Source organism: Onychomys torridus, chromosome 8 (genome assembly GCF_903995425.1).
Source record: "Onychomys torridus chromosome 8, mOncTor1.1, whole genome shotgun sequence".
Taxonomy (NCBI): Eukaryota; Metazoa; Chordata; class Mammalia; order Rodentia; family Cricetidae; genus Onychomys; species Onychomys torridus.
Genome location: NC_050450.1, coordinates 62,869,467 through 62,896,633, shown reverse-complemented (window position 1 = coordinate 62,896,633; position 27,167 = coordinate 62,869,467). Strand labels below are relative to the sequence as shown.

General features: G+C 39.6%; 1 protein-coding gene across 1 annotated transcript in view; it reads left to right on the top strand.

Annotated features, from left to right (window-relative positions):
• Nucleotides 1–25,071, top strand: part of Pafah1b1 (platelet activating factor acetylhydrolase 1b regulatory subunit 1) — a 66,462-nt gene extending 41,391 nt beyond the window's left edge. Inside the window, exons 3-11 of the mRNA XM_036195689.1 lie at nucleotides 2,479–2,563; nucleotides 2,967–3,041; nucleotides 3,971–4,177; nucleotides 13,004–13,172; nucleotides 15,172–15,274; nucleotides 16,152–16,380; nucleotides 18,020–18,121; nucleotides 19,702–19,858; nucleotides 21,296–25,071. Of these exons, the coding sequence (XP_036051582.1) occupies nucleotides 2,479–2,563; nucleotides 2,967–3,041; nucleotides 3,971–4,177; nucleotides 13,004–13,172; nucleotides 15,172–15,274; nucleotides 16,152–16,380; nucleotides 18,020–18,121; nucleotides 19,702–19,858; nucleotides 21,296–21,369 (1,201 nt within the window). The 3' untranslated portion in view covers nucleotides 21,370–25,071. The remainder of the gene's footprint in view (nucleotides 1–2,478; nucleotides 2,564–2,966; nucleotides 3,042–3,970; nucleotides 4,178–13,003; nucleotides 13,173–15,171; nucleotides 15,275–16,151; nucleotides 16,381–18,019; nucleotides 18,122–19,701; nucleotides 19,859–21,295) is intronic.
• The last annotated feature ends 2,096 nt before the right edge of the window (nucleotides 25,072–27,167 follow it).

The window sequence follows — 27,167 nt, the reverse complement described above, 5'->3', positions numbered from 1 at the left end:
TGAATTTACTATTATATGTCGTGTTCGGGATATGTTCCTCGCGGGGTAAGAGCACCAAAATAAATAAATAGCAAACGTGAAGGGTGATCTTATAACCCTTTGTCACAGTTCTTAGGGCCTATCACGTTGGACTGGAATCTAATACCCAGGCCAGAAATTTGCCACACTTTGTGCCTCCCCCTTCCCTAAAACTCAGGGGAATGTTGTAGCATACTTAAGAAAATCTTCCTACCTTTCTCTGTTAATACATGTATGGAAATTGTCTTTGAGTGAAATAGTAAACCCAGCTCTTGGGAGCTGAGACAGTATCATGTTCTGGGCTACCTTAAGCTTCATAGTGAGATCCTACTTTAAAGGACAAAAACATACCAGCTCTTTTCTAGACTGCACCTTATTTTGACCTCATGTTGTTTCTCAAGGTTATGGAATTAGGATCAAAATTAAACGAAGCAAAAGAATTTACATCAAGTGGTTACAGGCCAGCTAGGACTATGTAATTTGACCTTGTCTCCTATCCCCATCCCCCCAAATAAGGCAGTAATCTAGAACACTATAGATTTTGGATAGATTATATCTGGGATAACATATAAAACACAATAGTGATTGGCTATGATGAAATATTGGAGGTCAGTGGCCCTGTTGAGGAGGGCTGGGGATATATATAGCATGCACAAATCCCTGGATTTGATTTCCAGTGCTTTAAAATGGCCAGGTATTGGGTCCAATTCAGAAGTTCAAGGTCACCCTACTTAGGTATTTTCTGGCCAACCTGGGATGCACAAATGCCTGTTTTATAAAAGCAGGAATCCAGTGCTCAGAGGCAGAGACAGGCAGATCTCTGTAAATTCAAGGCCACCAAGACAAAGGCCCAGCTTCAAAAGGATAAACAAAACAAGGCAAAGGATGTAATGATACTATCAGTATATATGTATATTTAAATTTAAGCGCATGGTAGTGACTTTATTTTTATTTTTTATTTTTTGTATTTTTTTGCCTTTTTAGGCTGGTTTCGAACTCACAGAGATCTACCTGCCTCTGCCCCCTGCATGCTGGGATTGAAGGCATACACCACCCAACTGCCATTAACTTTTTATTTAAGTTAGTTTAAAGTCTTACAGAGGAATCCAAAATTAACCTTTTCTATAATTTAGTGACTAAAGGCTCAGAATAATTGAGAAACATTGGCATAGGAGAGCAGGGATGCTTGCCTATATTCTGTCAGGACAGAATGGAAGAGAAGCATGAAAAGACATCATTTCAAGCCGTTTCAGCTTTTCTGCCTTTGAATTAGAATTTTAAATTAATGTCATTCTAAGACCATATACTGTTTGTATTTGTGTGTTTTCAGTCCATTGTAATGATTTAGATTTATTTCTAAGACTAAAGTACTTTGGGGAGGGGGTTACTGTTCTTGAAATGTATTTTTATGATGTTTGCATGTGTGTCTGCTGGAGACATAGACTTTGGTTGTCTTCCTGTCACTCTTTGTTCCTTTTGAACAGCAGGGTCTCTTCCTGAACCTGAAATATTTTGGCTAGTCAGGAAGACAGCAAACTCAAGAGAGCCTCCTGTCTCCACCCACCTTAGTGCTAGGTCTATAGACTTGCACAGAACACTCAACCTTATACATGAAGTGCTGGGACATGAGCTCCAGTCCTCATGCTTGCACAGCAAAGCACATGTTACCACTGAGCCTCTCCATATCCTTGCTCTAGTTTTATCAAAACATTTCTAAACCAGGCATGGTGGCGCACGCCTTTAATCCCAGCACTTGGGGGCGGGAGGGGCAGAGATAGGTGGATCTCTGTGAGTTTGAGGACAGCCAGGTTTACACAGAGAAACTCTATGCAAAACTCAGTTGTAATCTCCAATGCTTAAGCATGTATGTCAAATAGTAAGAGAAGGTCAATGTGAACACTAGCAAAACTGAAGATTACTTTCACCAATTGATATCTAGGTATAGAAATATATTTTTAGCTGTGTCATGCCCACAAGTGATAAGCTAAGCAGTAAGTTAGAAACTTATAAAATGTCAAAGGCTGGGAATGTAGTTCAGTGGTAGATTACTTGCCTAGTATGCACAGATATCCTGAGTTCAGTCCCTAGCATCTTGAAGGGTGGGTGAGGGGGTGTGCTAAAAAATAATACAGATACACTGTGACGGTGGCTAATGTTTCAGAACCCTTGAAAGTATGTCCATTTTTTTTTCCTTAGAAAGATTTGCATAATTTGGAAAGAATTAACTTTTTAATAGATTTTAAAAGCCAGATGGTGGTGGTACACGCCTTTAATCCCAGCACTTGAGAAGGGCGGAGATAGGTGGATCTCTGTGAGTTTGAGGTTGGCCTGGTCTACATAATGAGTTCCAGGACAGGGAGGGCTAAGAGAGAAACCCTGTCTCAAACAAAATGTTTGTATTTCCTTAAATAGAAATGAGATATTTTTAGAACTCATTTGAATTTGTTTGTTTTCTTTCAGAAATCGAGCTATAGCAGATTATCTTCGTTCAAATGGCTATGAAGAAGCATATTCCGTTTTTAAAAAGGAAGCTGAATTAGATATGGTATGCTTGGCTTTTTTTTAACAGTCCTCTAGTTAGTCATAGTATAGTTAGTTAATGGATGAATTTTACTTAAATTTGTAGTAGTTAGGTCAATTCAGCTATTCAAATCTTACCATTTTTTATGGTGATCTCTTAGCACTGAACTTAATTTTCCTACTTTTTTGTATAATCAAATAGTTGAGCCAGGTGGTGGTGGTGCACACCTTTAATCCCAGCACTCAGGAGGCAGAGCCAAGCGGGTCTCTATGAGTTCAAAGCCAGTGCCTGGTTTAGAGTGAGATACAGGACAGGCTACAAAACTACACAGAGAAACACTGTCTTGGGGGGAAAAAAAACGATGCTTAGGCTTAAAAATGTCATGGTTGAGCCATTTTTTTTAAGGATCTTGCTTTTTATCCTCTAGAATGAAGAATTAGATAAAAAGTATGCTGGTCTTTTGGAAAAAAAATGGACATCTGTTATTAGATTACAAAAAAAGGTAAGACTTTACTCTGTTGTGGTCAGTGTACTCTTATAAATTTTCTGAAGGCATTACCATAAATGATTAATCTGCTGATACCCGTATCTGAGCTTAGAAAATACATTCCTTTTCTTCATAACAACTCGAATTATAAGGTCATCACTGCTGCACAATAGCTCAGATGGCCTAGGGCAGTGCCTTGGTTGAGTGTGCCTTGCCTGACCGAGAAGCTGATGCTTAGGAGGACACTACTGCTTGGGCCTGGGAGAAGAGCACTGAGTGTAGTCTCACAAGAGCCATTCTTACCTCTTGAGGTTGTCTGTTTAATGTGAAAGATAGAAGTCACAAATGCTATTCCATTTCTAAAACACATATTCTCCACATGAAAAGGTGTTCTAATATAAGCCCAGCTATACTAAGGTCAGCACCTAGTAGTTGTTCAGCAGTATTAGCTTTTGTTGTGAATATTACTGCCTCCAACAATAATTATAAACTGTAGCTGGGCGGTGGTGGCGCACACCTTTAATCAGGAGGCAGAGGCAGGCGGATTTCTGTGAGTTCAAGGCCAACCTGGGGTGCAGAGTGAGTTCCAGGAAAGGCGCAAAGCTACACAGAGAAACCCTGTCTTGAAAAAACAAACAAACAAAAAAATGTAATCTATCAACTGTAGTATAGGGGAAAAAAACCCACTAAAAATACTAAAAATGGCAGGGAGCAAGGCTGATATGTTGATCTTCTCTATTAATGAATGTAAGTGAAAATTGTCTTTCAGTGAAATAGTTCAGGCTGGGCCTAGTAATCCCAGCACTTGGGAGCTGAGATAGGAAGATTATGAGTTCTGGGCTACCCTAGCTTCATAGTGAGAGCCTACCTAACAGCAAAAAAACATGCAAACAAAGGAAAAACCAAATATGTTATATTAACTTCATGTTCCCTCCCTCCCCAAGGTTATGGAATTAGAATCAAAACTAAATGAAGCAAAAGAAGAATTTACGTCAGGTGGTCCTCTTGGACAGAAACGAGACCCAAAAGAATGGATTCCCCGTCCACCAGAGAAATACGCATTGAGTGGTCATAGGAGTCCAGTCACTCGAGTTATTTTCCATCCTGTGTTCAGTGTTATGGTCTCTGCTTCAGAAGATGCTACAATTAAGGCAAGTTTTCTGTGTGTGTGTGTGTGTGTGTGTGTGTGTGTGTGTGTTGTGAGTGAGAGAGAGACTGAGACAGAGACAGTGTCTCTATGCAGTTTTGGCTGTCAGACTGGCCTTGGACTTACAGAACTCCTAAATGCTGTGATTAATTAAAGTTATGGGTCACCACACTCAGGTAAGAGGCAAGTTTTTCTTAGAGGTAGATTTGATGTAAATTAGGTAAAAGAGGGCTGGAGAGATGGCTCAGAGGTTAAGAGCACTGACTGCTCTTCCAGAGGTCCTGAGTTCAATTCCCAGCATCTACATGGTGGCTCACAACCATCAGTAATGAGGTCTGGTGCCCTCTTCTGTGTACATAATAAATAAATCTTTAAAAAAAAACCAGAGCTCTAGAGAAGCATTCTGCCCATAAGTAACTGATGTATTTGAGAAAATTTGGAGTGTTTTTAATTTAGTTTGTCAGTAGGTCATCTTTTCCTTGAATAGTGTCTGTTCTTGGAGAATAAGAATATTTTTAGGGTTGGGGATTTAGCTCAGTAGTAGAGCGCTTGCCTAGCAAGCGCAAGGCCCTGGGTTCGGTCCTCAGCTCCAGGAAAAAAAAAAAAAAAGACAAAAAGAATATTTTTAAGCAGGCAATAAGAAAATAGTAGTTTGTAAGGCCATTCTCCCAAAAATCATTAGTGTGAAGTAATGTACAGTTTTCTTTAATCTACCCATAATAAAATGACAGTTGTGCAAGCCATAAAAATAAAGAGCCGGCGGTGGTGGCGCACGCCTTTAATCCCAGCAGAGGCAGGTGGATCTCTGTGAGTTTGAGGCCAACCTGGTCTACAGAACTAGTCCAGGACAGGCTCCAAAGCTACAGAGAAACCCTGTCTCCAAAAACCAAAAAAAAAAAAAAACAAAAACAAAAAAAACAACAAACCAAAACAAAAAGATAGAAAGATAAAATATAATTGTGCTGGAGAGATGGCTCATAGATTAAGAGTACTGGGTTCTCTTTTAGAGTTCCTGAGTTCAATTCCCAGCAACCATGTGGTGGCTCACAACCATCTATACTGAGATCTGGTGCCCTTTTCTGGCATTCATGCAGGCAGGACACTATACGTAATTAATAAAGAACGAAAGAAAGATAAAATAATAGATGAGTTCCTTTGTTCTAAGGCTTATTTTATATAAAGAATGAACATTAAGTTCTACTTGTAGAGAGTTAAGAAAATGTCATTGTTTATACCTGTAATAACAGCAGTCTTACCTAAGCTGCAGGCGTGACTTAAGTATGACTATGTTTTACCAATTTTTCAAAGTGAATATGTTTAACATATTCTTTTTAAATTAATCAATTTATTTTGAGACAGGGTCTCTGTACATCTCCCTGGCTGTCCAGAAACTTACTGTGTAGACCAAGGTGGTCTCAAAGTTAAGGAGTCTGCCTGCCTCATGCTCCTGAGTACTGGAATTAAAGCTGTGTGCCACCGTGCCCAGTGTGCAGTGTGTTACATAGTCTTAATGTGATGATCCTGGAAGTTCATTGATTTACTCACTCCTATACACATACACATTTTTTTTTTTTTTTAAGCTAAGGACCGAACCCCAGGGCCTTGTGCTTGCTAGGCAAGCGCTCTACTGCTAAGCTAAATCCCCAACCCCCCACATTTTTAAAAAAAATCTTTATGTATATGTGTGTGCACCATGCACATGGATCTCAGTTGATGGTATTTCTTATGCTGGAACTGGGGTTGCAGAAAGTTGTGAGCCACCCTTCATGGAATGCTGCGAACTGAATTCAGGTTCTTGAAAGAACATCAGTTATTCTTAACCATTGAGCCATATCTCCAACTTCTCTTCCACTTTTTACCTTTAAAGCCTTTCAGTTATAATACCATCAACATTCATATATAATAATTGAGGAAAATGGATCAATGATAAGTATTCAGAACAGTTCATAGTAGTTTTGAAGGAGGAAGTTGGGCTGGGGATCAAATCCCGGGGCCTTGCTAGTGTGGTGCTGTGTATCTCTGTATTCTCAAAACTCGGAAGGTAGAACTGATGACTATGAGTAACCAAGGTTAAAAGTAATTTGAATAGTTTTGACCTCACTACTAAGTAAGAAAAAAATGTAAATTGAAATTACATGTGTTTTATCTAACAGTCAGGGATTTATTTATTGTATGTTTCTGTTTGAAGGTTGTGTGTACCACAGTGGTTTTATAATAGAGGACAATTTGGGTTAAGTAGTTCTCTTCATCCAATTTTTGGTTTTCTGAGACAGGGTTTCCCTGTAAAGCTTTGGCTGTTCTGGAACTGAATATATAGACCAGGCTGGCTTCAAACTCAAGAGATTCGCCTGCCTTTACCTCATAAGTGCTAGGGCTAAAGGTGTGCGCTACCAACACCTGGCTCTCTATTCACTTTATGTGGGTTCTGAGGATTGAACTCAGATGGCCAGGCTTGTTCATCAATTTTCATTACCCGCTGAGCCATCTCATCAGCCCCTGTTTTACATTTTAAAAAAGAATTTCCAGTAATGATGAAAGTAAACATTCTTACATTTCAGACAATAATTTAACAAACTACATGAAAGACTTCAAAATTTTATACTTCCTTTTCTTTCCTTAGGAAGGAGCAGTCTTGAGTTTAATAGTGTATGTGTTTATTATATTGATATGCATGTGTGCTATGACATGGATGTAGAGGTCAAAGGACAACTTGTAGAAGTTGGTTCTCTCCTTTGACCGTGTGGATTTCAGAATTGAACTCATCAGGCTTTGTGGCAAGTGCTTTTACCTTCTAACCATCTCATCAGCCCCTGGTTTCTTGGCTTCCCCCTCTCTGCCCCCCCTTCAGACAGTGAGTCACCTTGTAGCCGTGGCTCTCTCTAACTCATAGCAATCCACCTACCTCTGCCCCTGGTGGGAATAAACACATTTATCACCATGTTCAGACTGGTGAAAATTTTAGTGACATGGAAAATGTACTTTGGTAAGCAGAAGTATAATCTGCAGATAGGGAATAGGGAATAGGGATTTGGGGTGTTATACACCTTTAATCTTAGCACTAGGGAGGCAGAGGGAAGTAGATCTCTATGAATTCGAGACCATCCTGGTCTACAGAGTGAGTTCCAGGACAGACAAGGCTACACAGAGAAACCCTGTCTTGAAAAAAACCAAAAAAGAAAGAAAAAAGAAACAGAAAGTTACAGGTGATAAACTGCTTCAGTAAAATGGCAGGATACAAGATCAACTCAAAAAAATCAATAGCCCTCCTATACACAAATGATAAAAGGGCTGAGAAAGAAGTCAGAGAAACATTACCCTTTACAATAGCCACAAATAATATAAAATACCTGGGGATGCTGGACGGTCGTGGCACACACCTGTAATCCCAGCACTCAGGAGGCAGAGGCAGGTGGATCTCTGTGAGTTCGAGGCCAGCCTGGTCTACAAAGCTAGTTCAGGACACCCTCCAAAGCTACAGAGAAACCCTGTCTCAAAAAACAAAAAACAAAACAAAAAAATACCTTGGGATAATAATGCTAAACAAGTGAAGGACCTTTTTGATAAGAACTTTAAATCTCTAAAGAAAGGAATTGAATAAGGTATCAGAATATGGAAGGATCTCCCATGCTCATGGATAGAGGTAGGATTAACATAGTAAAAATGGCAACCTTACCAAAAGCAATCTACAGATTCAGTGCAATCCCCATCAAAATCCCAACACAATTCTTCACAGACTTGGAAAGAAAAATACTCAACTTCATATGGAAAAACATAAGACCCAGATAGCTAAAAGAATCCTATATAATAAAGCAACCTCTGGAGGCATCATCATCATCCCTGATCTCAAGCTTTACTGTAGAGCTTGGTACTGGTATAAAATCTGGACATATAGACCACCATGACATTAATCCACGCACATATGAACATCTGATTTTTGACAAAGAAGCCAAAACTACAATGGAAAAAAGAGAGCATCTTCAACAAATGGTGCTGGCATAACTGGATGTCAATATGTAAAAGATTGCAAATAGATTCATATCTGTCACCATGCACAAAACTCAAGTCCAAGTGGATCAAAGACCTCAACATAAATCCAGTTACACTAAACTTAATAGAAGAGAAAGTAGGAAGTACACTTGAACACATTGGCACAGAAGGTCACTTCCTAAATATAACACCAGCAGCACAAACACTGAGCACAACAATTAATAAATGGGACCTCTTGAAACAGAAGCTTTTGTAGGGGAAAAGACTTAGTAAGACAAAAAGACAGCCTAGAGAATGGAAAAAGACCTTTACCAACCCCACATCTGACAGAGGACTATCTCCAAAGTATATAAAGAACTCAAGAAACTAGACATCAAAATACTGAACAGTCCAATTAAGACATTTAAAGAAGTGTTCAACATCCTTAATCATCAGAGAAATGGAAATCAAATGACTCTGAGATACCACCTTACACCTGTCAGAATGGCCATGATCAGAAACACTAATGACAGTCAATGTTGGAGAGGATGCGGAGCAGAGTAAAGGGAATACTCCTCCACTGTTGGTGGGAATGCAAACTTGTAGAACCACTGAGGAAATCAGTATGGCGGTTTCACAGAAAATTGGGAATCGATCTACCTCAAGACCCAGCCATACCACTCTTGGGATGCTCAATCATACCACAAAGATACATGCTCAATTATGTTCACAGCAGCACTGTTTGTAATAGCCAGAACCTGGCAAAAACCTAGATGCCTATCAACTGAAGAATGGATTAAGAAAATGTGGTACATATACACAATGGAGTACTACTCAGCAGAGAAAAACAATGACAGCATGAATTTGCAGGCAAATGGATGGAACTAGAAAAAATTATCCTGAGTGAGATAACCCAAACCCAGAAGGACAAACATTGTATCTACTCACTCATAAGTGGATTCTAGATAAAAAGCAAAGAACAATCAGACTGCAACCCACAGAACCAGGGAAGCTACATAGCAGGGGGGACCCTAGGATGACCGTGGCTTATAATAAGTTTTGGTTTTACTCAACTACTGGGCAAGCCTCAATCAATCATTTCACTATTAGGATAAGAATTTATACTGTATCAAGCTGATAATAGAAAAAATAATTAATTAATTACAAAAAACAGGGGTTGGGGATTTAGCTCAGTGGTAGAGCACTTGCCTAGCAAGCGCAGGGCCCTGAGTTCGATCCCCAGTTCAACAACAACAACAAAAAAAAACCCCAGAAAATTCTAGTAATAAAATCATTAACTCCTCCTTTTGTTTGCTTTTTGTAATTTTTATTACCTAGGGTACTACAGTCTAAAATACCAGTATAAGCACAGTTACATGTTTCTTACACTGTATTGCTGTGATTAGTTTATACTAGTTATTATTAAAATGTTACTTGTCTAATTTGTAATATAAATTCATAAGTGTGTGTGTATAGGAACAATCTAATGTATATATTTTGATACTACCTGTACTTTTTAGGCTTCACCTGTAGTCTTGGAAATGTGTCACCCATGAATAAGGGGAGACTGCTGTAATAGGCATAGTCTATGTGATTTAGAAAACATAGGGGCAAAAGGAAAAGCCACAATCATTGGTGGGTTTTTTTTATATTTATATATAATATACATTGAGACGGGGTTTCTCTGTAGCCCTGGCTGTCCTGGGACTCACTCCGTAGACCAGGCTGGCCTCAAGCTCATATAGAGATCCACCTACCTCTGCCTCCTGAGTGCCGGGATTAAAGGCATGTGCCAGCACTTCCCGGCTGGTTATGTGTATTTTTTTTTCTCTTCATAGCAGTACATTATATTATTGTCTTATTTGTAGTTATGAAGAGACAAGATTATTTGTTTTTTACTTTTATTTTATGTATAGCTATTTTGTCTGTGTGTGGGGGAGGGAGGTCTATGCCCACTTGTGTGCCTGGTACCTATGGAGACCTGGAGAGGACCTTGGATCCTTTGGAGCTGAAGTTATAGATGGTTATGAACTGCCATGTGGATGCTGGGAATTGATCCCATGTCCTCTGACAGAGCAGCCAGTACTCTGAATCTCTGAACCGTCTTTCTAGCCCCCAAAAGTTCTTATTTCAGAGTATATTTAAAGAATTGTTCTAAGCCAGTGGTTCTCAACCTATGGATCACAACCCCTTTGGGTGTCGAATATATCAGGTATTTACATTTCGATTTATAGCAGTAGCAAAATTACAGTTACAAAGTATCAATGAAAGTAATTTTATGGTTGGGGTTCATCACAGTATGAGGAAGTGTGTAAAGGGTTGCAGCATTAGGAAAGTTGAGAACCACTGCTCTAACCATACTGTGTGGTGGGGTGGCTTGAAATTCCAGCTGCTTGGGAAGCTGAGGCAAAAGAATTTTAAGGCCAGTGTGGGTTACAGATTAAGTTCAGGGCAAGCCTGGGCAATTTAATGGGGCAGTCTTTAAATAAAAAATAAAAAGAGGCCAGATGTAGTGGTACACACTTTTAATCCCAGCACTTGGGCAGCAGAGGCCAGTATGGTCTACAAAGAGAGTAGTACAGCCAGAGCTTTTGATCTCCACATATACAGACACAAAAACAGAGAGATTTTTAAAATCTTTAAAAATTAAAAAATGAATAGTTTTGGGGGTGATAGGTAGCACATGTTTGTAATTCTAGCACTTGGGAACCTGAGACAGGAAGATGGTCAGGGCTAGGCCACCTGAAACCCTGTCTCAAAAGATAAAAATAAACAACCCCCCCCCCTGATATACTTAGGGATGAATCCAGCTAGGCAAGCACAGAATTAAACACACAGTGACCTCTTTCATATGGAAGTGATAGAATGTTTGAATGGTGTAAAGTTTCATTCATTTAGAGCTGGGCATGATGATTTGTTCCTAGCACTCCAGAGAGTGGGGCAGATGGATGGTTCATGAAATCACAATAGCTTAAGCAACCTAGGAAGACTGCTTTTAAAACAAAACAAAACAAAACCTGGCTGGTCATACAGTGCATACCTTTAGTTTCATCACCTATGAGGCAGAGGCAAGTAGGTCTGTGAGTTTAAAGCCAGCTTGGTCTACACATTGATAACCTATCTCAAAACAAACAATAGCAACAAAATTAGGAAAAATACTTTTTATAGTTTTGGTGCGATATAAATTTGTATTTTTTACATAACATGTTTATACTAGAAATTCCTTATAAATGTAGGTTTTTTTTATTTGTTTATCAGTCCTCTTGTGTTGACTGTTTTAAGTTTTTAAAATGGACTGGAGAGAAGGCTCAGCAGTTAAGAGCACTTGCTGCTCTCGCAGAGGTTCAAGGTTTGGTTTTCAGCTTTCACATGGTGGCTCTCAACCATCTGTACTCCAGTTCCAGGGGACCCAGGGTCCTCCTCTAGCCTCACAGGGTACCAGGTATGAATGGGGTACACATGCATGATATGTGGACAAAATACTCAAAATAGAATAAATTATTTTTTAATGTATTGCCTAGAAAAGTTTTTTGCTTTTTTAAAAATATTAGCTATTTTCCCCAAATTTACACACACACACACACACACACACACACACACACACACACACACCTTATTACATTTACATTTAAATTAGTACTTAATGTGGGTAGAGTGGATGCAACTGTTTCATTTTAGAGCATGGAATCAGTGTTTGATTTTTTTTCTTTTATTTCCATTTTTGATTGGATTTTTAATGTTTTTGGGTTTTTTTTTTTTTTTTTTTTTGAGTGGCTGGAGATTAAATTGAACCTAGGACTTGTTGCATGCAAAGCAAGTGCTGTAATCCATATTTTTGTTTTTTTAAGATTTATTTATTTTATTATGTATACAGTGTTCTGTCTGCACATATCCCTGCAGGCCAGAAGAGGGCACCAGATCTCATTACAGATGGTCGTGAGCCACAATGTGGTTGCTGGGAATTGAACTCAGGACTTTTGGAAGACGAAGCAGTGCTCTTAACCTCTGAGCCATCTTTCCAGCCCTATAATCAGTTTTTTGGTTTTCGAAACAGGGTTTCTCTGTAGCTTTGGAGCCTGTCCTGGACTAGCTAGCTCTGTAGACCAGGCTGGCCTCAAATTCACAGAGATCCACCTGCCTCTGCCTCCCGAGTGCTGGGATTACAGGCATGCGCCACCACTGCCCGGCTCAGTATTTTTAAAAATGATTTCAATCAGGCTACAATTTGGCCACCAGAACAAAGATTTAGTATGTTCTTGAGTAATAAATATCTCTTTGTAAATTGATTCTTGGTAACTCATAATTTTAGGGGAAAAAATGTCGTTTCAAATTGAGACTTTTCCAAATGAGATGTTTTTGTTAATCATGAGCTATGATTCAGGAATAGTTTGTATTTTGTAAAATCTTTCCTTGGTCCTTTCAATATCTGTGCTCTAATGCTGTTAAATCAGTTCACTGTTGTACTGCCTGGTGCTAGCTTCGGCAGCACATATACTAAAATGGGAATGATACATACAAATGCCTGTCATTGCCCCAACACATCCTTTTTGTGCTTGAATTTCCTTATTTATGTCTAGCACTTACTATGAGACTAGTGTGTTTTGACTTTTTGTACCTTCTCATTAGCATATTTAAGTGGTAGATACTTAACAGATATGACACTGGAGGTCTGTTTGGGATAATTTGAGCTCAATTTTTCTCTATTGAGAAAGGCCAGTTTGTACTTGAAGATTGGATATTTCTTACTATTATTACTACTGTTGTTATTTGTTAATTAGTAAGGTGCCAGACTAAGCTGCTGAGTGTTAATGAGAAATGAGGAAGTGATGAATTGGTGTTGACCATTTTTCTATTCACTTGACAGGTGTGGGACTATGAGACAGGAGACTTTGAACGAACACTCAAGGGGCACACAGACTCTGTACAGGACATTTCCTTTGACCACAGTGGCAAGCTTCTGGCTTCCTGTTCTGCAGACATGACGATCAAACTGTGGGATTTTCAGGGCTTTGAGTGCATCAGAACCATGCATGGTAAGGGGTAGAGGATGGTACTTTAATTTCTGGTAGGACACTTGAGAGAAGAAAGAATTTGCTAACCACATATCGGTACCCTACATTTAACTCTTAGTTGTCTGCATTAATGGGCAAATTTGAGGAACAAACTTTGGTGATAGAGATGTTCTTGTTAGGCGAGTTTTTTTAAGTGTCTGTAGGTTATTTCATCTGGAAAATTAAGGGGGTAATACCTATGTCATAGAATTAAAAAGATAAAAGTGAGTCATAATTTATCTGGTATATAGGAGATACTAACCTTTGTCATTTTTAGGTTTTTGGGACAAGGTCTCAGTGTATCCTTGGCTGGCCTGAACTGGAGATCTGCCTGCTTCTACCTGTCTCAAGTACTAAGATCAAAGGTGTGCACCACCACACCTGGCACTGTCTCATCTCTCCCCTGTCCTCCCCCAGAGAGGGTTTCTCTGTGTAGCCCTAGCAATCCTAGACTGGCCTTGAATTCACAGAACCGCCTGCTTCTCTCTCCCAAGAGCTGACATTAAAGGCATGTGCCACCACCACTTGGCTTGGCTCTGTTTTCTTTAAAGATGCAGAATATGGTTGTTTAGATATAGGTAAGAACAAATACTGTATTAGTGATTTAACAACAAGCCAGGTGTGGTGGTGCCTGTATATAATTCCAGCAGGCATGAGGCCAAGCTGGGAGGATCACTAGTTCAAGGCTGGCCTTTACTACAAAGCAAGTTGTAGCCCAATTGAGCTGCACAGTACACTGGTCTTAAGAAAGCAAAACAAAACAAAAAGATTAGCTGGTGCTATTTAGTACACAGGTTTATTACATGGAGTGTATGGTTGAAGTTTGTGAGTTTTTTTCAACTGTTTAAATACATTACATCAAATTAGTTCTATTAAAGGAGTTTTGGTAGATTCTTTTGTAAATATGTTATCTAAAAATCTGTAAGTTGGGCTGGAGAGATGGCTCAGAGGTTAAGAGCACTGGCTGTTCTTCCAGAGGTCTTGAGTTCAATTCCTAGCACCCACATGGTGGCTCACAACCATCTGTAATGAGATCTGGCGCCCTCTTCTGGCACGCAGGCAGACAGAATACTGTATACACAATAAATAAATAAATAAATGTTTAAAAAACATCCGTAAGTTGTGGGTCACTTTACTGCTGTCACTTAAAGAATTTGTACTTGCACAAAGCCCTCAGTGATTGATCCTGATTGGAAGTAACCCTGTAATTTTGTTACTCAAGAAGTTGAAGCCGGGTGGTGGTGGTGGGCACCTTTAATCCCAGCACTCAGGTGACAGAAGCAGGCAGATCTGTGAGTTCGAGACCAGCCTGGTGTACAGAGTGAGTTCCAGGAAAGGTGCAAAGCTACACAGAGAAACCCTGTCACAAAAAAGAAATAGAAGCAGAAGGATCAAAAAGCTCAAAGTTTCCTTGGCTACATAGCAAGTTTGAGGTCCACATGGCATATATACATGAGATACTGTCTCAAAAAAAAAAAGTTTTTGCAAGGCATGGTGGCACGTACCGATAATTCCAGGTTTTTGTTGTTATTTTGGCTTTGTAGACCAGGCCTGCCTCTGTCTCCTGAGTGCTGAGATGAAAGACATGTCCCCCCACTGCCCAGCTTGCAGGTTTTTAGGATTCTAGCAGAATTGTGCTTTGTATCGAGATCTTATCTTTAAAAAAAGACAGGAAAGTTTCTTGAAAAATATATACCTTGAGCTTTTTCCAGAAAGCATAGCTAGTTTGGAAAGTGAACGGTGTTTATGACCTATCAGAGTATTTGCTCCTATTGAACATCAGTATTAAATAAAGATAAATTTCAACCACTATTTAAATACAGGACCAAATTCTGCCCTTTCTGTTCTCTTTCACTTAGTACTTTTTTATAATGTTGTCAAATTTACAGTGTAAAATTGTAGCACTTTTTGTAGTTTTTTAAGTAACATAGTAAAAACCCACAGTAAACTGTTAAATATTTCCCTGTATTATGTGTTTTAGGCCATGACCACAATGTCTCTTCAGTAGCCATCATGCCTAATGGAGATCATATAGTGTCTGCCTCAAGGGATAAAACTATAAAAATGTGGGAAGTGCAAACTGGGTAAGTACATTTAGTTGGAAAACATCAGCCAAAAAGATTTTAAAAACAAAACAGAATTGTTTTCTAAGTGCTTAGTAATTTTATCTTTACCCTGGAATGATCAGCATGACACACATACATATATTTGAAGGCTGGAAATGTAGCATAGTTGCTTAACATGCACAAGGCCCTAGTTTTCATCCCCAGCACCAAATTGACAATTTAGACATATTTATACATATAGGTCTCAAAAAATAACTTCCTCTTTAAAAGAAACATATGTGCATTGTAAGAAAGATTCTTGAAAGCCAGGTGTGTGTGATGTCAATTCCTTATTGTTTCCTGTTTTTTATTTTGTTTTGTTTTTTCTTTCAAGATGATCTGAGTTTAAATTAGAATTTAAATAACATTTATGCTGATATACCTTTGTATATACACCTTAGACTGTAGACATTAGACTTGGGGTTTTTTGGGGGGTGTTTTGGGTTTTTTTGAGATAGGGTTTCTCTGTGTAGCTTTGTGCCTGTCCTGGATCTCGCTCTGTAGACTAGGCTGGCTTCGAACTCATAGAGATCCGCCTGGCTCTGCCACCCGGCTAGACTTGAAGTTTTGTATGTGTTTAGTTTTGGAAAATTTTATGCCTTCTATATATCTTACCTAAATTCCATATTTTGTTAATTTGTGTATTTTCTGTCAGCCTATTTTAGATAATGCTTTTTGACTTCTGGCTGGTGCCCATCTTTTATAAACCAAAATTTTACATTTATATTGTTGACTGCTATAATTTCTCTAACTAATGCTATTCTCTTTATCCTGATTCATAATTTTGTATCACTTCTGGAAAGTTTCCTAATGGTTGCCATTTATTCACAGTGTACATTATTACTTATATTAACAGCTACTGTGTGAAGACATTCACAGGACACAGAGAATGGGTACGTATGGTGCGGCCAAATCAGGATGGCACTCTGATAGCCAGCTGTTCCAATGACCAGACTGTGCGTGTATGGGTTGTAGCAACAAAGGAATGCAAGGCTGAGCTCCGAGAACATGAACATGTGGTAGAATGCATTTCCTGGGCTCCGGAAAGTTCATATTCTTCCATCTCTGAAGCAACAGGATCTGAGGTACTGTGTGATTTTATATGTCATTGTTTGATTTTCTTATTGTACCATAGGACAGAGCCTTAAGTAAATTTTCTGATTCTCAGTCTGAGGTCTGTTAATGTACCTAAGACTTTAGCCTAAAATTCTGAATTTTGAGTCTTTTTGCTTTGTCCAGTTGTCAGTGCTGTTTATATTTTTAAATCAATTATTATTGTGCCAGTAAGATGGCTCAGTAGGTAAAGGCACTGACCACCAAGCTTGGTGGCCTGAGTTTTATCCCTGGAACCCACATTGTAGGAGTTGGGAATCAACTCCCTCAAGTTGTCCTCTGACCTTACCTGGATCCCTGGCATGAATTGTGTACATATACAAATAGATAAATAAAGCAGTAGCTCCCCATTGATTTGATACATGTTGGAGATCATCTACTAAAGAGAGAATTGATCATTTAAAGCCAGGTATGGTGGCCCTTGCCTATAACCTCAGTGCTTGAGGACAAAAGGCTTACAGCAAGTCCCTGTCTCAAAAACAAAAACGGCAAATGGAAAAAAATACAACCTTCTCCCCAACCCGCACAAAAAAAAAGAAAAATTTAAAAGTAACCAAACAAATACCGTATTTTTGTTTGTTTGTTTGTTTTGTTTTGTTTTTTTCAAGACAGGGTTTCTCTGTGCAATTTTGGTGTCTGTCCTGGATCTCGATCTTTAGACCAGGCTGGCCTCGAACTTACGGAGATCTGCCTGCCTCCACCTCCCAAGTGCTGGGATCAAAGGCATGCGCCACCACCGCCCGGCTCTGTATATCTTAACAAAGTCCTGAAGTCCTGAATGAATCTTTTTTTTTTTTTTTTTTTCTTTCAAAAAATTGCTTTTTAAAAATTTTTCCAGAAAGGGCCCTGGCTATCCTGGAACTCTTTGTAGACCAGGCTTGCCTTGTATATACAGAAATCCAGTTACCTCTACCTCTTTGAGTACTGGGATTAAAGGAGTGCACCACCACATCTGGCTCTAAATTAATATTGTTTGTTATCTCTTCATTTGAACTATTATAAATTCTAAATAAGATTTATACTGCCCTCTGGTGGTTGTTACATACAGTGTGTAATTAAATTTGATTGTGTGTGTATGTCTGGCTGGCTGGCTGTGTGTGTGTCTGTGTCTGATTAGTCTAAAACTCCTTTTTTGGGCAGTGGTGGCGCACGCCTTTAATCCCAGCACTCGGGAGGCAGAGGCAGGTGGATCTCTGTGAGTTCTTGGCCAGTCTGGACTACAGAGTGAGTTCCAGGAAAGGCATGAAGCTACACAGAGAAACCCTGTCTCAAAAACCCCCCCCCCCAAAAAAAACAAAACAAAAACCTCTCTTTTGAGCATAGACTTGATACCAAGTCTGAAACTCTTCATGCTAGGTGAATACTTTGTCACTTAGCTAGATATCTCTAACTCTTGATTGCAGAAGTCTTGGGCAGTACCTTTATCATTGTTGGTGTTATCTAGGTAGGGCCTATTTTTCTTGGTAGGTTAAGTATAGTGTCAGAACAGTTGTGTATTAAATAGATGCAAACAGCCTTTTTGCAAGATTTGGAATAAATGTCATTACATAATAGAAGTTATTTAAGTACTTATTTCTTGCATGGGAAAAATAACTTTTATATTTTCTGTAGACTAAAAAAAGTGGCAAGCCTGGACCCTTCTTGCTATCTGGTTCCAGAGACAAAACTATTAAGATGTGGGACGTCAGTACTGGCATGTGCCTTATGACTCTTGTAAGTTTGCATGATCTCCATACATGTTTGACACCTTCATTGTGCTTTTAACTCTTTGGAATAGATACTCTGTGCTTTCTTACTAAATTTCCATCCTGGGACTTTAATGTTAAATAAAAGAAATCGATAAAACTAGTCAGTACTGGGAGGGGGAGGGGCTTAGCTCACTGTGTAATACCTACTCTGAAAGAGAAAGCTCTTACAGACTTGTTTACTCTGTTTTAATTTGTTAGCTGTCATCTCTTTGTTGACATCTACTTCTTATTTGGTTTATTTTTTTATTGTGAAATTAATTATAGCTTAATGAGTTAAAGGTCATTGTAGCAGCATTGGCGATTCCATGTAAGAAATAGGGCTTTTGGGGACACTGGTTTGCCTAAGAAATTATAAGTGGTTCTGTGGATGTTGCTACACTAGTATATAATACATCATTCATGGTTTTAGGAACTAGGTACTAACCAGATCTGTCTGTAGAATATGACTGACACATGTTAAAGTATACTAAAGAATTGATGAGAAGGGAATACTGGAAGCAGAGTGATGCAATGAAGAAAGGGGACCAGAAAGATGGGGAAAGGAGCAGGACAGGGTCAACCAGTAAGTGTAAATGCTAAACAAGGAAAACTCAGTACTGTAAGTGAATTGCGAATGCCTTTGATCCCAGCAGAGGCAGGTGGATCTCTGAGTTTGAGGCCAGTGTGGTCTCCAGAGTGAGTTCCAGGACAACAGGGCTACATAGAGACCTGTCTTAAAAAACAAAAACAAAGATAAAAGAAATACCCAGCACTTTAAATTTGAGGCCAGCCTGTTCTATGTAGAATTGCAGCTCAGCCAGGATTACTGCATAGTCCAGACTCATCTTTTAAAAAAAAAAAAAAAGTCACTGTATTGTGTTCCAGGTTTTAATTATGTACATATATATGTCTTTATGTGTGTATGCACATGTATGTGCCAGTTCCTGGGTGGGCTAGAAACATTGGATCCTCTTGAAGCAGGAATTGCAGCCAATTGTGAGCTGCCTGTCATGGATACTGGGAACCAAATTCGCATCTTCTAACAGAGTAGCAGTACATGTGTTTAATTGCCTAGTCAACTCCTCTGCATGTTGGTGTTTTGTTTTGTTTTGTTTTGTTTTGTTTGAGACAAGGTTTTCCTGTGAAGCCCTGCCCACCTCTGCCTCTTGAGTGCTGGGATTAAAGCATGATGGGCCACTACCACCTGGCTCCTTGACTTGCTCTTAATTCCTCAGTCATCTCTTTGGCTCCTCAGTTTTTAACAATTTTTTTTATTTTTATTTTTTTAATGCAGAGTTTAGTTTTTTTGTTTTGTTTTTTTGGGACAGAGTTTCTCTGTGTAACAGCTCTGACTGTCCTGGAATTTGCTTTGTAGACCAGGCTGGCTTCAAACTTGATAGTGTCTAGTTTTAATCCCAGCACTGAGGAGGCAGAGATAGCCAGGTCTCTGAGTGCCAGGACAGCTAGGGCTACACAGAGAAACCCTGTCTTGAACAACCAAAATAAAATAAAATGTATTATTTCTCAAATGTTACTTTCAATAAGTCAAATACTTTTGTCTTTAAGGTGGGTCATGATAATTGGGTACGTGGAGTTCTGTTCCATTCTGGGGGGAAGTTTATTTTGAGTTGTGCTGATGACAAGACTCTCCGTGTATGGGATTACAAGAACAAGCGATGCATGAAGACCCTCAATGCGCATGAACACTTTGTTACCTCCTTGGGTATGTACACATTGTGAGGTCTCGCACATTTGAATTCTGGAGTGCCAGATGTAACAGTTTTATGTGACCTTGTGAACTTTTCCAGGTGAGAAATGACTGAGTTCTTTAAGTGTGAAATAGAAGAGGCATGTTTTACCCTTGTGGGTTCTATCCAGTGCCTTTAGATTTCTCTTCCTAGAATTAAGTTTATAATAAAAATGCTGCTTTCAGTTGGGTGATGGTGGCACATGCCTTTAGTTCCATCACTCAGGAAACAGAGGCAGGCAGATCTCTGTCAGTTTAAGACCAGCCTGGTCTACAGAGTCTATTCTAGGACAGCCAGAGCTACACAGAGAAATCCTGTCTCGAAACACCCCCCCCCCCCAATACTTCTTTCTCTGTTGTACATTGGTTTTAGAATCTAGACTTATGAAAGTGATATTTACTGATCTCACTCTTGAGTGTTAGCTTTTTCTTGCCTGTTAGTTTATAAATTTATCAAAAGAAGTCATAATGCTGTGGGTGTTACTCCATGGTATAACAGCCTATCTTGACTGAGACACTAGTTTCAAAAACACCAGTACTGCAGAAGAACAACAACAAAAAATTTAAATAATAGTCTGGGATACATAGCAAGACCCTGTTTCAAGAAACAACAAATGGAGCTGACAAGATGGTTCAGAAGTCAGAGGTGCTTTGGGGCAGGCCCCAAAACCTATGTTTGATCCCCATATCCCAAACAGTAACAGGATAGGAGTGGCTCCTGAGAGCCTCACCTCTGTACTTGAGCCTACATGTGTATACACACACACACACACACACACACACACACACACGAATAAATGTTTTAACAGAGGATATATGGCAAGACCCTGTTGTTTAAAAAGAAAAATAGAACAAAACTATCCAATGGTGAGTAAACACTGCCATGTACTAGAAACTTGGGGAGTTGTATGTAAGTGTCATGTCCTCAGTATCATATGGAATGCATAAGAGTGAATTTATTAAGTTATAATATACTAGGGTATTTTGGAGGGCCTCGTGGTGACCACAATAAAGCCCTTGGTAAATTAGGCAGGAGTGTTGTGAGGATTAGCTGTCCACATAAAGCATTAGTACTAAGCGTGGAGCAGTGTTCAGTAAATGGATATGCTGAGTATGCCTTCATTCATATTTTTGAGCATCATTTGAGATGGTACTTGTAACGAGTGGGCTTTAACCATTGAGTTTCAACTCCCCTAACCCAGTTGGTGAGCTCAGTAGTTTCTAGGGAGTATATGGGTCTGTATATAAGGAAAACCAGGTATATTGTATCCACATGTGGAGGCACATGCTTATAGAATCTCAGTGCTTGGGAAGCCTACTAGGGTTATATACAAAACCCCGTCTCAAAAACAAACAAAAAGTTCTGTTTGGCTTAGAGTGGTTTGAAAACAAGCCTTTCCTTTTCTCTTTCAGATTTCCACAAGACGGCACCCTATGTGGTTACTGGCAGTGTAGATCAAACAGTAAAGGTGTGGGAGTGCCGTTGATTGAGTCTCCTTTGGTTCTTCCTCCCTTTTCCCTCTGGATGCACTCTGATGATACCATGGTTACCCCATTTGAGCTCTGTTTAAATAAATATTGTCCTTTCATGTAAATTATTCTGGATGTAGATTGAGCTTATTAAATGTTACACACAAAGTATTCATGCATGGTGAATCCAAATTGTATACTGTAAATTTACATATGTTGTCTAGAAGTACCATAGGGTTTAAAAACCTGGGCTGGCATTGGTCACACCAGGCCTACAAGGGCAGAAGTTGAATAAATTGAACTAGGGCACTAAACTGAATAGTTGACAGTGTCATTTTATGTTGGATTATTAATTATTGTTTTTCTTCCTGCTATCTGTTGGTGCCTGACTTGATGGCCTCATTTTGGGGGAAGTGGTGGTTATTAGGGCTTTTTCTGAAATGTGTATCTATGTAACATCACTTAAGTGTGCTTAATAAATCTTTAAGGGTGTTAGATAAATAAGACTACAATTCAGAATCTTTTGCTCCATCTGTGTAATTAATGGGGATTACACATTGAAGTTTTTGTCATGACCCCTTTGCCAAATCAATAGGATATGTTTGTTTTGGCAGCCTATCAAGCAAAGGCTAGTGGTATATTTATGTAAGAAAATGATCGTAAATCTCAAGAAAAATCTCAGCAGCTAATAGTGAATCCTTTTTTCCTTTGGGTCTTCCTGCTTTGTGAACAGGTCAGGAAAACACTGTCCTACTCTAAGCTTCTCTCCACACTAGACATACTTCGAGTTGTATCTCCATACTGTTGGACTGTGTAGTGATGTGACTCCCCAGTAGAATTTGAGTGTCATGGTACAAATCACTATGTGTTGATGATGTTTTTAGGGATGTGCAATGTGCATTTCAGAATGACAAATGCTGACAAAGTTGCGTGCCCATTTTAAAGGAGCAGGAGAAACAGCAGTTTCTAACATGAATCTGATAACAATTTGAACTGCTTCACATAAAGTTAATAAAAAATGACAGGGTTTAATGAAGCGTGCATAGAAATATACTGTTGTTTTTTTTTCCATTTTTGTTTATATGTAAATGTTTATAAGTATATGGACCTATCCTTAAGTGGGTATGTCTGTATATGTATATCACACACATACAACCTCCATGTTGTTGGGTCTTGAATGTTTGAAGAAGTGCTAAATCATATGAGTAGAGTAAATGTTGCTGTGGAGCACCAACCACACCGCGCTTCTGACACTTCTGGCTCTAAGGGCCTTTGCTAAGCTAAAAGAAAGCCACCTCCTTCATTCTCCACTCTAATGTGGCCATTCAACATTTTACACATCCCTGATATGTTGTATATTTTCATCCAAAGTTACTACAGTAGGATTAAGAGAGTTTCGCCCATGACTTTTGGAACGCTATTCCATTATCAGTTATTAATAAAGAATTCCATTGTCTAGCTAACCAACTTTTTTTTTTTTTTTTTTTTTAAGAAAATCAATTTGAAAAGTTAACAAAAACAATGAAATAACAATAACAGTTTAACAATGAAATTTTTTTCTGGACTGCATTTTATTCATTTGTGTAATATATAATTTTTTTTAATGTCCCTTTAAGTATTTAAAGGAAATTTGATTCCCGAAAGGACAAAAGGTGAGAGTTAATGTCCTGTAGATATACACAGAGATTAGGCCACTAGGAGCAGCGTGATGTCTAGCGTGTGTCCTTTTGTTCACTTGTTTGTTCTTAATACTACTCAGATATTTCTCTAGAAAGGAAAAGTGTTCTGAGAAATAAATGGCTATTTTTGAGGACAAAAACTCCGTCTTGATTCCACAAACACTGTAGGTTAGTTTTCAGGACAACATTGCCTCACACCCCTGCTTACATTGAAAAGTCTTTTTCCTTTAGCTGTTCTGACTGGATTTTTCTCCAAAAGCTATGGAAAATACCTTTGTTCTCATTGCTGCTATTTCCTGTCCTATTTCAAGAATATAAATACATAGAAATGGTGCATCTTAACATTTGTTTGTGTTTAAATGTCTTGTCTTTTAATTCAGTTTTAGCATGTAGCAACATGAATTGTTTTAAGGGTAAGCCACAACATCTATACATCATTTATAGAAACAATAAAGAATGAATGGTACCAATGTAGAGGAGCAAAGCTGCTGTTCTGGGTTTCCTCCCCTGCAGCAGTGACTCACTGACAATGGAGGAGGGGGTGCTCTGTAACAAAGCTGTCCTTACTTGGGAGATCGCCGCAGCCTGCTGCTTAGCTGAATTACCAGACATCCTTCACTTAAGCAGCAGCAAACATTGAATCTCAGGGATGGTCCACAGCTGGATCCAAACGTAATGAGCCCTGTTTTAGTAATGAGGGGGAGGGGGGGCAACATCCACATCTGGCGTCAGATTTGCAAAGGTTTCTTGCACTGTTGTTTGACACTGCCCTGTTGATGCCCTTACTCTTATGTTACTGTTTTCTCTGTCTGCTGTCTAACCCTGTGCCTTGCCTGGGATAAGGACAATGATAAAGTTACTGGTTTGGGTTGTGTGTAAGTAGAGGACTTTATGAATTGGTTAGCGGTTCACTGCTGCTTTGTGACTTTCTTGAGTCGGATTGGCCACTTATTAAGAAATAAAAAGCTGGTAGAATTGTGTCCTAGGTTGATATTGACTGTGTGTGTGAACAGACATTCCAGTGCCACCTATATAGCACAGCGTGCCCAACAAGTCCTAACCGCATGGAGAGTGCAAGCTGCAGAGGTTTGTGTAGACATGGCCTGGAGAATAGTTGCTTTTGACTTGGCATCTTGCACTTTAGGAGACTAAGACCGTCCTGTCTGCATGTGGTGTGACCAATGGTGTGCCTAGAGCACTACCCACAATTGCTAGTGTTAGCAAGCCGTCCTGGACCATGGCGTACTGTAGTCCTTTGAAAGCTTTGGCTCTAGGCTCACCAAGCCCAGTCTCCTGTTTGCCTCTTTCTGTTTCCATGTGAACTTTCAGATACCACTCACTAAAAAGTTTTATTTTTTTGTTTTTTTAATTTAAAGAAAAACTATTTAAAAATAAGGACATTTGTTTGTTGACAGTGGTGGCTTGATAATCCTTAAGCAACTGAAGTTGAAATAGAAGGAAAAGGCACTTAAAATGGTTACTCCTCCTGTCCAGCTGTATATAAACCCAGTGTGTTGGTTAATCTAGATGGTGCAAAGAAGAATGTCTTGGTAGACAAGCAACATGGGCAAAATTGGAAGAGAAGTGTTGGTTTTTCCAGTGGGCTGGGCGGGCTGGGGAAGCTGGACTCACAGTCACGACTGGAACTGGCCTTTTATCCTTCCACTGTATCATGTAAGTAGCTGCTTTCTCGCCTGCCTATCCTTCAGGCTCCCCAAAGCTCACTCTGAAGATGTTAGAAAAATAAACACAAACTACAAGTTAGAAGTCGTCCTGACACTGACATGAAGGCAAGCATTGATTTCCTATGAACGTTGCGGAGGTGGTCATTGGAGAGAACAGTTCCCCAGATTGTAAGAGTTCACTGAAGATAACGACACAATTTTAAAAATCAGTCAAGGAATGTATATAATATTGCTCTTGTGTTTTACAGTAAGATTTGTTGCTCTCAGACTGTGTAAAACAAAATTTATTCATGTTTTCTGCATATTAAAAATCTTATTGTACCAATTGGTAAACTATTAAATGCCTATAAAATTAGATGTGCTGGGGTTTTTTCGGTGGGTATTGGGGTGGGGTTGTGTTGTGCACAGATCTTGGTAGGAAGTGAAGCTTTTTTTCTTTTTTGGCACCAGGCACAGAAAGAACAAGACTTCAGTTGTCCATAGGCATCGGAGCCTTGGGGAGTTCTGCTGGCACTATTTTGTTGTCTGCTCCCTATATGGAGGAAGCAGCACACAGTAGGGGTCTTTTAGTAGTAGGCTTGCAGGGAACTAGAACCACTGACTTGGGTAGCTAAGCCCCACCATTCCCCTCCAGAGATGGGGTTTCTGTCCATTTTGTTTCTAAGTGAGGCTTTTAGCTACCTAGCTAGCTAGCTACCTAGCTAGCATCTCTTGCCTTGGAGCTGTAAATGCCCTTAGTGTTGTTTTCAAGTTTATGAAATGTGCCAAAATACACCTTCACACTCATCACTGTTCTAGTGCCCTGTCTCATCCTGATAGCATATCTCCTTAGTTGTCTCCAGCCTTTTATGCACAACAATACAGGTTGGGAAGGAACCTTCCCCGCCAAAGAGAAGCTGGGCAGGATTGTCTGTACCTGCCAGCTTTCCCACTTAAGTGCCCTGCCCCCTTTTTTTCACTTCTGCTAAGAACCTAACATTGGACTTAATCACTTTCCTTGTGATGGACTTTGAAGGCACACATTGCCTCCCTCCTGAAGATGGAAGATTGCTCTACATCTATGATGCCACATCCTTCCTTTGTTAGTCTGGTGAGAACTGACGTGTGCAGATGTGAATTAACTGTTGGCAGTTCTGTTCCCTGAGCCATCCCCAGGGAAATCATTAGACATGCAAGTTCTAGGGGCCTACCCAAGACCTGCTCAGAGCTAGTACAGACCAGCCTCCTAAACATGTCCTCCAGAGTAGCCTAATGAAGCTTAAGTTTAGAAACTACTGAGTTTCTTGCCAAAGCTTAGAACAAATGTCTCTCCATCCAGGGTCCCACAGCAGGGTTTTGAGTTCAGAACACACACTCCCTTCTTGCTCCCCTCCCTTGTATCTAGGAGCCACACCCCCAGTTTCTGCCTCTACATGGGTGATTTGTGCCTTTCTGTTATTTCTATGTGGTCACTTAAGGCCTCTCAATGAACATTAGCCATGGAATGAAAATAGCTGGTATTTAAATTTCTTTTGTGGTTTTTCTTTGGCCTTGGCTGTCCTGGAACTAGCTCTTGTTATCAGGCTGGCCTCAGATTCAGAGATCTACCTGCCTGTCTTCCAGAGTGCTGGGATTAAAAAAGGAAAGTGCTACCACCCTTAATTCCTAAAATTAAACTTGCTTACGTGTTTGTGAACACTTGTGCTATATAGTATGTGAAGATCAGAAGTAATTTGGGAATGGGTTCTTCCATCCCTGTGGAGTCAAGTTTTGACAAGAGCCTTTTTCTGCTGGACTGTCTTTACAGGCTTGATAGCTGCTTGTTTTTTTTTTTTGTTTGTTTTTTAAATAAACTATAAACCTGAAACTCAAGACATCCACCTCTACCTCCCTTGTGCTGGGACTAAAGGCATGCACCACCATACCCACCTTACCTTGTCAGTTCTGTGCCTCCGAATGACGAGACCAGGAAAATACCCTTTATTGGGGTGGGGGGGGAGTTAGGATGTAGGATGGGTTGAAATGGTCTGTGCCTACCTCAGGCTATCCTGGAATTCTAGTGATAGCTCTGCCTCAGCATGCACCACCGCATCCAGCTTCCTGGTGGCTGTCAGTGGGTACCTCACTGCTTTGATTTAGATTTAGATCCAGGTGTGGAGCTGCACTGGCTCACTTCAAGATACTTTATTCTCAGCTATAGGACATCTAGAAATTCCTCATGTCTTGTTGGCTTCAACAATAGCTCCTTGTTACTTGAGCTGTCAAAAGATTTGGTTGGCTAGTGAGATGGCTAAGCAGGTAAAAGTGCTTGCTGTACAAGCCTGACCTGAATTCCGTCCCAGAACCTGCTGGCAGAAGAGAACCAACTCCCCCAAATCATCCTGAGTTCACATGTATCGTCTGTACTCACATATCTACACGTAATTTTAAGATTTTCAAAGCCGGGTGGTTGGTGGTGCATAACTTTAATCC